We start from the raw sequence: 13,607 nt of genomic DNA, 5'->3' as shown, positions 1-13,607 counted from the left end.
GGCATAATATCCAGTAAAATATGTTTCGAAAAATGGAAAAATTGAAAGCTTGCTTGATATCATTAATGTTATGGTATAACTATACATATAACCCAAGATAAAGTACGTCCCAGTCCCCAGTCAACTTTAACTAGTTGTACCATTTCTTAATATTTGGTGAATTGTACAAATGTTCTGCAGTTTTTCTTGTATTCATAAACCATTTATTACACTTCTAAAAAAAAAAAAAGAGTTTGGGTTGTGTGTTTCTACTTCAGTTGATATAAAATGAGCTGAATTCACTGTACATCTAACCCAAGCAATACTCAACAATCCCTTCTAAAGCATTGTGGAGACCTTCAGGGTTTCATGAGGGTCTGAGTGCTATAGACATTAACCCCTTTACCCCCAAGGGTGGTTTGCACGTTAATGACCGGGCCAATTTTAACAATTCTGACCACTGTCCCTTTACGAGGTTATAACTCTGGAACGCTTCAACGGATCCTGATGATACTGACATTGTTTTCTTGTGATATATTGTACTTCGTGAAAGTGATAAAAATTTCTTTGATATTACCTACTTTTTTTGTGAAAAATGGAAATTTGGCGAAAATTTTGAAAATTTCGCAATTTTCCAAATTAGAATTTTTATGCCCTTAAATCACAGACATATGTCGCACAAAATACTTAATAAGTAACATTTCCCACATGTCTACTTTACATCTGCACAATTTTGGAACTAAATTTTTTTTTGTTAGGGAGTTATAAGGGTTAAAAGTTGACCAGCAATTTCTCATTTTTACAACACCATTTTTTTTTAGGGACCACATCACATTTGAAGTCACTTTGAGGGGTCTATATGACAGAAAATACCCAAGTGTGACACCATTCTAAAAACTGCACCCCTCAAGGTGCTCAAAACCACATTCAAGCAGTTTATTAACCCTTCAGGTGTTTCACAGGAATTTTTGGAATGTTTAAAAAAAATGAACATTTAACTTTTTTTCACAAAAAATTTACTTCAACTCCAATTTGTTTTATTTTACCAAGGGTAACAGTAGAAAATGGACCCCAACAGTTGTACAATTTGTCCTGAGTATGCCAATACCCCATATGTGGGGGTAAACCACTGTTTGGGCGCATGGCAGAGCTCGGAAGGGAAGGAGCGCCGTTTGACTTTTCAATGCAAAATTGACTGGAATTGAGATGGGAGGCCATGTTGCGTTTGGAGAGCCACTGATGTGCCTCAGTGGCTCTCCACTGAAAGTGACACAATTTTGGAAAGTAGACCCCCTAAGAAACGTATCTAAATGTGTTGTGAGAGCTTTGAACCCCCAAGTGTTTCACTATAGTTTATAACGCAGAGCCGTGAAAATAAAAAATCATTTTTTCCCACAAAAATGTTATTTTGGCCCCCTAAATTTTTATTTTCCCAAGGGTAACAAGAGAAATTGGACCCCAAAAGTTGTTGTCCAATTTGTCCTGAGTATGCTGATACCCCATGTGTTGGGGTAAACCCCTGTTTGGGCGCATGGGAGAGCTCGGAAAGGAAGGAGCACTGTTTTACTTTTTCAACGCAGAATTGGCTAGAATTGAAATCGGACACCATATTTGGAGAGCCCCTGATGTGCCTAAACCATGGAAACCCCCAATTCTAACTGAAACCCTAACCTTAGCCCCAACCCTAACCCTATCCCCAACCCTAGCTCTAACCTTAGCCCTAACCCTAGCCTTAACCCTAGCCCTAATCCTAACCCTAGCCCTAATCCTAACCCTAGCCCTAATCCTAACCCTAGCTCTAACACTAGCGGAAAAATGGAAATAAATTTTTTTAATTTTATTATTTTTCCCTAACTAAGGGGGTGATGAAGGGGGGTTTGATTTACTATTTATAGCGTTTTTTTAGCGGATTTTTATGATTGACAGCCGTCACAGATTAAAAGACGTTTTTTATTGCAAAAAAATAGTTTTTGCATCTCCACATTTTGAGAGCTATAATTTTTCCATATTTTGGTCCACAGAGTCATGTGAGATCTTCTTTTTTGCGGGACAAGTTGACGTTTTTATTGGTAACATTTTCGGGCACGTGATATTTTTTGATCGCTTTTTATTCCGATTTTTGTGAGGCAGAATGACCAAAAACCAGCTATTCATGAATTTCTTTTGGGGGAGGCGTTTATACCGTTCCACGTTTGGTAAAATTGATAAAGCAGTTTTATTCTCCGGTTCAGTACGATTACAGCGATACCTCATTTATATCATTTTTTTATGTTTTGGCGCTTTTATACAAAAAAAAACTATTTTATAGAAAAAATAATTATTTTTGCATCACTTTATTCTGAGGACTATAACTTTTATATTTTTTCACTGATGATGCTGTATTGCAGCTTGTCTTTTGCGGGACAAGATAATTAGCAGGATAGTTTTATAGATGGGGTCGTTACGGATGCGGCTATACTAAATATGTGTACTTTTATTGTTTTTTTATTATTTAGATAAAGAAATGTATTTATGGGAACAACATATTTTTTTTCTTTATTTAGGAATTTTATTTTTTTTACACATGTGAATATTTTTTTTTACTTTATAACATTGCCCCAGGGGGGGCATCATGTTATAGCGTCAGATCGCTGATCTGACACTTTGCAGAGCACTGTGTAACATAGTAACATAGTAACATAGTTAGTAAGGCCGAAAAAAGACATTTGTCCATCCAGTTCAGCCTATATTCCATCATAATAAATCCCCAGATCTACGTCCTTCTACAGAACCTAAATAGTAACATAGTTAGTAAGGCCGAAAAAAGACATTTGTCCATATAAAAGACATTTGTCAGATCAGCGATGTGACATGTAGGGCTGCAGGCTTACCAGCGCTTGCTCTGAGCAGGCGCTGGTAAGCCACCTCCCTGCAGGACCCGGATGTAGCCCCGCGGCCATTTTGGATCGGGGGCCTGCAGGGAGGAGATGCTCGGTATAAGGTGAGCACATCGCCTTGTACCGAGGGTCTCATGGAAGCACGCAGGGAGCCCCCTCCGCGATGCTTCCCTGTGCCGCCGGAACGCTGCGATCATGTTTGATCGCAGTGTTCTGTCGGTTAATATGCCCGGGGCGGTCTATGACCGCTCCTGGCACATAGTGCCGGATGTCAGCTGCCATAGTCAGATGACACTCGGCCGCGCTACCCCCTTGAGCGCGGTCATACGAGCCCAACCCACCTCGACGGGATAGTGCATCTTATGTCAGAAAGGGGTTAATAGGATCCATTTACTAATCTGCTTGGCTCATTTTATAAATCCAACCCAAATGGAACAATTTTGATATTAGGATGCCCGAGACATACATCACATTAACCCTATGTCTAAGGCAGTCTCTTTCGAGAGGACACTCCTGAATGCAATAATTCCCAAAGAAAAAAAGGAGTATTCAGTCCAAAAATTCGTAAAATGTATACAAATTTATTAAATAATCGATTGATAACATACCATATTATTGGCTCATTTTATAATAGCTAGAAGTATGAACCCATTGTTTTAGCTCTTAAACGGTTGTCCAGATTAAACAAGTTATCACCTATTTGCACTGATCGAATCAGGAAATTTGTATCCTAGACAGGAACTTTTATCCCCATTTCAAAATGGCATGACAGGTTGGACACCCAACCACCACTTTATTCGTTCCCTATGACACTACTGGACAAATCCTGGCGCTGCGTTCATCAGCCCTATAGGGAATGAGTGGGGCGGAGGTGAAGCATGCCCATTGCTGCTCCATTTTAACAGGGGGATAAATGTTCTCCATTCTGCCGATCGCTGCGGGACCAAGTGGTTGGACCCCCATCGATCCACAAGTTACAACCTATCCACTGGATAAGTGATGACTTGTTTTCATTTTACAAGCCGTGTAATTGGCACTATATAAGTGCTTGATTTATACATACTTTCCAATATTGAAATGTATGGACCTATGTATGTATTTGTATTATTTGTATGGGAGTAATTATAATATGCTTCTTGTGGATTGCAGGCATGTGGTATGAAGCAGCGGAGCTGATCTGGACCTCCATTGTTGGCTTTTTTGAACTCCCCATACCTGACAAAAAGGTAGTTCTTGCTTCATTAAATTTAGATGTTCAGGCTAGGGGTCCTGTGATTGATGCTCTTGTAAACAGACTTTCTATCATGCTACAACATCTGGAAGGGGGGAGCAGCTTGGTGCGTTCTGTACACGTCTATAATCCTTTCCTATTATTTAAAAGTTAAAGTTATAGCTTTCAAGTGGGGCACAAAGGCAAATGTTTAATGACAGGCCAGTCTCAGGTGCAATCATACGGTTGTTTGCTCTATCTCTGATAATGAGATGCAAGGAGGAAGTTTTAGCTTGCTAAGTAATCTGTCTAATTACTGTTTTAAGTAATTGATCAATTATTATAGTCTCAAAAAGATGAAGCAGAAGGAAAGCACAAGGAAATAATCCTTCCCTTTGCAGTGACAGTATAAAACCCATCCCTGCTTGAATCTGAAGACAATAATGTACTCAGTGACCACTTGTTCTTACTTTTTTATGTGCTAGCTATACATTATTTATATGGTCACATTAAATATTCATTTGATTTAGATTTTTACTTTGTTCATTCACTTTGCATTTTCTTAATTGTTAAAAAAAACTATTAAAGCTTCCATTTTATAATGAATTCTTACTGTGCAACATTTTTTCCACACTTGTCTAAAAATTTTAGATTGTACTATATATTTTTTATTGATTTGACACTGACAAATTAATCAGTTAATTAATTTTTGTTCTTTAGTTGGTCTCACTGTTAAGTTATATCCTTTATTTTAAGGGAATTGCAACATCTCTTGGTATCTTAGCTGACATATTTATATCGATGAGTGAGGAAGACTACCAGAGGTTCAAAAATAGTACCCATGTGGGACTGGTAAGTGTTATATTATACATTTGACTTCTTATAATCTGAGATGTTTTACTGTGTTGCAACGTTGCTTGGCAATTTTCGATTTTTATCTGCAGTACCTGTAATATCAAACTATTAATTTCTAATTGTATATTTAAATGTTATAAGGGTTGACTGGCCGTAGGCTTTTCACTGCAGACTTGTGAATGCTCACATCATGTGCACTGTGCGCTGTGAGGACTCTCTGGTGTGAGTACTGGAAGTGAGCAGTCATGTGAACACAAGTGTGCAATTTGCAAACTTCTGGCCACATTCCAACTAGACGTGTCCAGTTTGTTCAGTACACTTGCATTGAACGAGGCCACGGAAGTCTAGTTAGCACATAATCGCATGTATGCAACTAGTATACTCACCGTCATGCACTTGCTGCTTCCGATGCCGACATTCAAGAATACTTGCTGCTCGCAGGGCGTGCGATGTGAGGATTTACAATTCTACAGTCACATAGAGTGAATGCAGACTTGTAGCCTAAGGCCTGACCCCTCTAACTCTTGTTTAACATTTGGGGGTTACACAGACCTAACAGAACGTGTATATTTTTATTGACAGACTTTATTAGAAGAGTATGGACATAGATTACTGTCTGCAGCAGAAGCATGTAAACTGGCAGCAACCTTTAGTCTATACACACCACTGTTTGTCCTTACTAACCTGGTAAGTGATCACTAGTTTAAATAAAAAATGTTTGGTTGTTGTTTGTCCGTAACTTAAAGAAATATTTGCACAAAAAAAAGAGCATGAACCGCACCTCCAAAAATCATACGTTGATCCAAAGCTGCTAGGCAAAAATTTATATACTGAACATGAGGTTCTTAGTTTAACATTCTGATCAGACTGTATGAAGCCCACTGCCACATCACGGCAAACCTCGTAGTGGGTCCTACCGCCCTAACGGAGCGGAGCCGTGCGCCGACCACCGTCACAGTGGTAATGCACCAGCAAGGCAGATGGCCCGGTGCCCCACAGCACCCATGCTGCAAGACTGATTCCCCATAACTCCAGACCGTGCCACCCCACCAGCAGAAAACCACAGCAACAATAGTATAAACCGGGTATGCATTGTCCCCTCATCTCTGTCTTTGTATGCATGGCTTCCCATCCCTGTCCTTATATGGATGGCTCCCCTTCTCTGTCCTTGTATGCATGGCTCCCCGTCTCTGTCCTTATATGCATGACTCCGCGTCTCTGTCCTTGTATGCATGGCTCCCCGTCCCTGTCCTTGTATGCATGGCTCCCTGTCCCTGTCCTTGTATGCATGGCTCTCTGTCCCTGTCCTTGTATGCATGGCTCCCCATCCCTGTCCTTGTATGCATGGCTCCCCGTCCCTGTCCTTGTATGCATGGCTCTCTGTCCCTGTCCTTGTATGCATGGCTCCCCGTCCCTGTCCTTGTATGCATGGCTCCCCGTTCCTGTCCTTGTATGCATGGCTCCTTATCTCCTATCCTTGTATGCATGGCTCCTTATTCCTATCCTTGTATGCATGGCTCCCCATCCCCGTCCTTGTATACATGGCTCCCCATCCTTGTGAGTTATAAGAGAATTGAATATTCACTGCCAGCGCAGTGAATATTCATTTCTCTTTTAGCAGCGGGCCCAGGCTTTAGCCACAGCCGCCGGCTTTTGCCTCTGTGACCCACTGCTCCGCCGCTCCCCCTCCCCCGCTGTCTTTCTGGGAAAATGACTCATGTATACGCCGAGGGGGATGTTTTCAGCACAAAAATAGTGCTGAAAATCTCAGCTTATACACGAGTATATACAGTCATGGCCAAAAGTATTGACACCCCTGCAATTCTGTCAGATAATACTCATTTTCTTCCTGAAAATGATTGCAAACACAAATTATTTGGTATTATTATCTTCATTTAATTTGTCTTAAATGAAAAAACACAAAAAGTATTGTCCTAAAGCCAAACTGGATATAATTCCACACCAAACATAAAAAAAGGTGTGGACAAAAGTATTGGCACTGTTCGAAAAATCATGTGATGCTTCTCTAATTTGTGTAATTAAAAGCACCTGTAACTTACCTGTGGCACCTAACAGGTGTTGGCAATAACTAAATCACACTTGCAGCCAGTTTACATGGATTAAAGTTGACTCAACCTCTGTCCTGTGTCCTTGTGTGTACCACATTGAGCATGGAGAAAAGAAAGAAGACCAAAGAACTGTCTGAGGACTTGAGAAACCAAATTGCGAGGAAGCATGAGCAATCTCAAGGCTACAAGTTCATCTCCAAAGACCTGAATGTTCCTGTGTCTACCGTGCGCAGTATCATCAAGAAGTTTAAAGCCCATGGCACTGTGGCTAACCTCCCTAGATGTGGACGAAAAAGAAAAATTGACAAGAGATTTCAATGCAAGATTGTGTGGATGTTGGATAAAGAACCTCGACTAACATCCAAACAAGTTCAAGCTGCCCTGCAGTCCGAGGGTACAACAGTGTCAACCCGTACTATAAGTCGGCGTCTGAATGAAAAGGGACTGTATGGTAGGAGACCCAGGAAGCCCCCACTTCTTACCCCGAGACATAAAAAAGCTAGGCTGGAGTTTGCCAAAACTTACCTGAAAAAGCCTGAAACATTTTGGAAGAATGTTCTCAGGTCAGATGAGACAAAAATAGAGCTTTTTGGGCAAAGGCATCAACATAGAGTTTACAGGAGAAAAAAAGAGGCATTCACAGAAAAGAACATGGTCCCTACAGTCAAACATGGCAGAGGTTCCCTGATGCTTTGGGGTTGCTTTGCTGCCTCTGGCACTGGACTGCTTGACCGTGTGCATGGCATTATGAAGTCTGAAGACTACCAACAAATTTTGCAGCATAATGTAGGGCCCAGTGTGAGAAAGCTGGGTCTCCCTCAGAAGTCATGGGTCTTCCAGCAGGACAATGACACAAAACACACTTCAAAAAGAACTAGAAAATGGTTTGAGAGAAAGCACTGGAGACTTCTAAGGTGGCCAGCAATGAATCCAGTCCTGAATCCCATAGAACACCTGTGGAGAGATCTAAAAATCACAGTTTGGAGAAGGCACCCTTCACATATCAGGGACCTGGAGCAGTTTGCCAAAGAAGAATGGTCTAAAATTCCAGCAGAACTTTGTAAGAAACTCATTGATGGTTACCGGAAGCGGTTGGTCGCAGTTATTTTGGCTAAAGGTTGTGCAACCAAGTATTAGGCTGAGGGTGCCAATATTTTTGTCTGGCCCATTTTTGGAGTTTTGTGTGAAATGATCAATGTTTTGCTTTTTGCTTCATTCTCTTTTGTGTATTTTCATTTAAGACAAATTAAATGAAGATAATAATACCAAATAATTTGTGTTTGCAATCATTTTCAGGAAGAAACTGAGTATTATCTGACAGAATTGCAGGGGTGTAAATACTTTTGGCCATGACTGTACATTAATAGGCCACACTGTAAAAGCTAACCACAATATTTTAGTACCCCAGATGGTGCTGCATTTTGCCCTCACACATCTACATTAACCGAAAAATGAAGACACAAAAGAGCACAGTGAGGTCAAAAATACTCTGTTGTAAAAAAAAAATCACAGTAATAAGCAAGTGCTAGACAAAAGATGGAAAAAAACAGGGTATTTAGTTGACATGTTTTTTTGCAAAAAAATGTATACTAAGCTGCTCCACCAATCGTCAAGGTATACCCATATAGAGCAGGTACTATACAGATGATCAGGTTTTTAAATACATCAGATAGGGATTATATACATTAGGTAGGACTGCTCTATATGGGTATACCTTGACGATTGGTAGAGCAGCTTAGTATACATTTATTTTGCAAAAAAAACGTATCAACTAAATACCCTGTTTTTTCCATCTTTTGACTAGCACTTGCTTATTACTGTGATTTTTCTTACAACAGAGTATTTTTGACTTCACTGTGCTCTTTTGTGTCTTCAAGTTTCTTGGTGGTGTGTGAACAGGTTCCTACAAACGTGTTCATTGTGTAAGTAGCCCATGTGTTTCTGGTTCATTAACCGAAAAATATAAACTGTTAAGACTCCTAGAATGCAACACTGATATATATATATATATATATATATATATATATATATATATATATATATATATATATATATATACAAAAAAATCTTTTAAAAGACCCTACATAGACCATTCCTAAAAGGGTGAATGAAATTCAGTTGAGGAACAGTATGAGGTTTGCTGCCCTACTGACCATACTTTCTATATGGCAACTACAACATGTCCAATGTTTCTTTCTCCTTTTTGCCATTGGGGAAAGTTGGGATGAAGTTGGTTTGTTTGGCCTAACAAGTGATTTTTTTAAAGTACTTTTACCTTGAAGGGGAAAAGAAGATGAAACTACTACAAATACTTTGTATGTTTTTAGCTTTGGGTTTTTTTTTTAGACATAATAATTTACAAAGTATGATATCTGTCACTAAAAGATCCAATACATAAAAGTAGTCATAATAGTTTCCTTGATTATATTTTAAGAAATTTCAATTCATATGCATCACAGCACTGTATATTTCAAGTTATCTAAACCCAATGACCTAACATTATTTTATTTTTTGTTTTTTTATTTGGCAGAACATTCGTGGGACATGTTTATTATCATATAGTTTGTCAAAAGAGTGTCCAATTGAGAAAAGGTCTCTTTATCTGTCTGAAGCTAAGGAATCATTCCAAATTGGTCTTCTTAGCAAAAAGAGAGGAGACCAAGTGATAAGTAAGCAGGAGCTCCACAGCTTTGTTAAGGCAGCCTTTTGTCTTGTTAATGTGCACAAGTGGCTTGACTGCAAAGCTCCCATAAATGAAGACGTGAACGAGCTCTGTAAAGAAGCCATGGAGAAACTTGTGAAATATAATATATTGCCAAATAAACGAGATAAAGTAGACTTATCCATTGATATCATGTCTCTTGTAAGCTCCATTAAAGAACACTTAGATGTTCAACCGTTCCAAACCTCAGAAGACAATTGTTATGTTCCTGACAGCTATAAGGATTGTGTGACAAAAAATCTCTTTACTGGAAAAGTCAGTTTTACAGAGTTGTTGGATGTGTACTCTCATCATCACAATTCTGTATGTGAAGTGTTTGATGTTACATGTAAGCAGCATATCACCACAGAGGGATTAAGATCAGGTGCTTGTGTCACCGCCTTAAAGACCAGTGATACCGTAAGCACAATAGACAACATGTCCAGCCACACCGATGAAAAAAGTGATCGATCAGATGAGACATCAGCCAGAAGAAGAAAATTGGTACGGTCTGATGCAGTACGTCACTCTGATAGTATTAGACGGAAATTAAGTGGGTCACTCAATAGTAGTCATAGCTCAAGTTTGTCGAATTCATCTTTTAGTTGGGAATTTATACCAGAGCAAAAGGAAAAAGAAGATAGTAGTAGTGCAGAGAAAGTGGACTGTGTTTGTTCGTTAGATAACCTTGTTGAGCACATCCATGGAGATGACAAAAACCTTGATGTAAATTTTAAAGGGCTCTCGGTTCAAGAAATGAATAACTCTGCTAAGCAGTCTGACTGTTTTTCATATAAGGAACCAGAAGAATCGTTTTCAAATGATTTATCTGATCCAGACCCCAAAACTGGAAACATTGACAGAAATCTTTCCATAGCAACAGTTTCCAAAAATTTGGTGGCTGCTGAATCAAATAATGCAGACACCGATCAGTCTTTAGCTGATGAAGGCTATGAGTTTCTTGAGCATATTTCAGAGTCATCGTTTTTACCAAATGTCAATAAGACAGGTGGTGTAGCAGGAACACATTCTGTGTCTAAGAGTGGTGTTACAGACGAATGGATGCAAAATATGGCTGACATTACTACTGCAACAGTGGATACTGCAGATGATATGTGCTTTGGAATCAATGCGAGTCTACCAAGCGGTAATGTAGGGCAAACATTATTGCATGGAGTTGACCTACAAGCCGAAACAGAAGATGGTACAGATGCCATGACTAAAATGCATGAGAATAATTTAACACATCTACATCCATCAAGTTGTCATAAAGGACACATAGTAATTCATGGAACTGATATTAAAGCTGAAGCAGAAGATACTACTGATAACAGAGACCCTGATGGCTTTGTAGGACAAACATTTTCTCTTGGAGTTGAAGGAGAGACTGAAACAAAAGATGATACAAAGGATATACCTGTTGAAATATCCAAAAACACAGTAAATTCTATAGCACTAGTAGGTGGAATTGAAGAACAAAGGTTGTTTCATGGAATTGACATAGAAACTGAAACCAAAGATACTGCTGATGACGCCCACATTGAAATATCATTCCCTTCAAGATGTAGGTCTACTATTAGCCATTGTACATCTGACTCGAGTTCTGAAGATAAGTTGGAACTGCAATTCCTTAATCAACAATATTCTGTGGAAACTTCAACTGATAGAACATCTTTACCTCGCCAAAATAGTAGATTAAAATTGTCTTCTTCAAGAAGTCATCAAGCACACTTGGTGGATAATATTGATCCATGTGAGAGCACAGAAGAAGGGAATGATAAGTCAAGTCTAGGTTTTAGCAGCAGCCATGGATCTAGCTCTTGGAGTAAAATAAGTCAGTTTTCTGGATCTTTTTCTGAATCCAATTCATTTCTGAGTTCAAGTGCAAGTTCCTTTGGTATGTTATCAGGTCTGAACACTGAGCAGATACAACAAGATCGTTTATTAGATAAAACTTTTTATGAAGAACTTCTTTCTGGAGTAAATCATTCTTGGCTGCTGGAGAGGCTAGAACGTACAGGTGTATTTAGCTTCAATCATTCACAAAAGACACAAAGTAAGTATAAAGTAATGTGATATTACTGTATACGTGTTTGGCAATATCACAACCTCTTTTTAAATGCTTTAGTGCCCCAGATAAAGTAAAAAGCAAAACATATACTTCCAATACTAGTACCATTCCTGCATTGGCGCTATGTCTTCTAGCAGTCACGTGGCATTATTATATAGCATGTGTGCTGCAGGCTATAGGCAGCCATTGATAGACTGCAGCCTTTATAGTTCTTTCAGAGGGAAGTATTTTTTATTTATTTGAGACACTTTATCGAGGATTGTCCAGTACCTATACCTTTTGATTTACTTACCGTATTTATTTTAATCCTTTTTTTAGCACCACCATATTCTACAGTGCTTTACAGTGATTATCGTCACTGTCCCCATTGGGGGTCAGTATGTGACTTATTATGCATGGATGACTTTACAGTTTTTATCAATTGGCCTGAACATTGTTATGGATTTTGCAAGATTATAGTCAAGCATACCTAGATGTTTGGGGTAGTTCTTCTCTTAGAACACTCTGCTCCCTTACGTTTGGCAGGTTTTCTGGTTATTGCATTTTGTATATGGATAAATTTAATATTATACATTGATTTTTTTTTTTCTTCAATCTAATCTGAGATTGTTACACATAGTAGAATTAACTAGTGCTGCCTAACAAGCACCACAGGCCTTTCTATGTGCTTGTCAGGCTAGTGTAGCACTGAATTGTCCAAATTCTAATACTTATACTTGAAGGGAATCTGTCAGTAGGATGAACCCTCTTAAACATTCTATATGGGCATGTAGGTAATAGGAAACTGAATAACATGATACCTTGATATCTGCAATCTGATGTCTTATTCCAAGGAAATCAATTTTTTTTCCTTATATTTAACCCCTTAATGGCCAGAGGTATTTTTGGTTTTGCATTTTCATTTTTTTCTCCCCTTCTTCCAAGAGCCATATCTTTTTAATTTTTTTGTCAAAATAGCCATGTGAGGGCTTGTTTTTTGCGGGACGACTTGTACTTTTGAACGACACCATTGGTTTTACCATGCCGTGTACTGGAAAATGGGAAAAAAATTCACAGTGCTGTGAAGTTGCAAAAAAAAGTGCAATCCCACAATTATTTTTTGTTTTGCTTTTTTACTAGGCTCACTAAATGCTAAAACTGACCTTCCATTTTCCGATACCCATAGCGTGTCCATTTTTCATGATCTGGGGTTGGGTGAGGGCTTATTGTTTGCATGCCGAGCTGTCATTTTTAATGATACCATTTTGGTGCAGATACTGTTAGGGCTAGCGGAACGCACCGAGAAAATAGAGATGTTTTATTATAAATGGTGCATTCGCAGCCCGGGGTCCACCGTGCAGGAGGAACCTGCTGCTAGCGAATGGCGGCACTGTTAGGCGGTATAGGCTAGCTCTGTTACTCCACAGAGTAGCCGTGAAAGGGAAGCACTGTGCCCTGTTAGCCTCACAGGAGCACAAGCTTACTGCCAAGCTGATAGCAGTCAGTGGTTATGCTACATGCAATCTCCTCACCGGAGAAGCCGGTATTCTAGGGGCTTATTTCAGCCGGGTCCCTGAACACTCTCATACAATCTCCTCACCGGAGGTGCCGGTATTCTAGGGGCTTATTTCAGCCGGGTCCCTGAACACACTCATACATAACCACACTGGCGCAAAGCACATACTGTATATGAATTGATACTAGCGCATGGCCGTGCGGCCATGCGAGCCTTAAATAGTTACAGCATGTTTAGGACCTTTCAAAGAAGGACCAATGGAGTGCTGCAGCACCTGAGCATGTGACCCTAGATCTCCACTGAGAGATCTCGCCCTGGGCATGCTCAGTGTGCAAAACAGGATTTAGTCCT

General features: G+C 39.5%; 1 protein-coding gene across 2 annotated transcripts in view; it reads left to right on the top strand.

Annotated features, from left to right (window-relative positions):
• The window catches only part of ALPK1 (alpha kinase 1), a 280,064-nt gene that overhangs the window by 252,903 nt on the left and 13,554 nt on the right, over positions 1-13,607 (top strand). For both annotated transcript variants that reach the window (XM_069743837.1, XM_069743838.1), the window contains 4 exons: positions 4,005-4,081; positions 4,822-4,917; positions 5,503-5,607; positions 9,520-11,746. In XM_069743837.1, the coding sequence (XP_069599938.1) occupies positions 4,005-4,081; positions 4,822-4,917; positions 5,503-5,607; positions 9,520-11,746 (2,505 nt within the window). The remainder of the gene's footprint in view (positions 1-4,004; positions 4,082-4,821; positions 4,918-5,502; positions 5,608-9,519; positions 11,747-13,607) is intronic.

This window comes from Ranitomeya imitator, chromosome 1, assembly GCF_032444005.1.
Source record: "Ranitomeya imitator isolate aRanImi1 chromosome 1, aRanImi1.pri, whole genome shotgun sequence".
In the NCBI taxonomy this organism is placed as follows: domain Eukaryota; kingdom Metazoa; phylum Chordata; class Amphibia; order Anura; family Dendrobatidae; genus Ranitomeya; species Ranitomeya imitator.
Note: the sequence above shows the minus strand (reverse complement) of the source record. Positions and strands in the feature narration are given on the sequence as shown.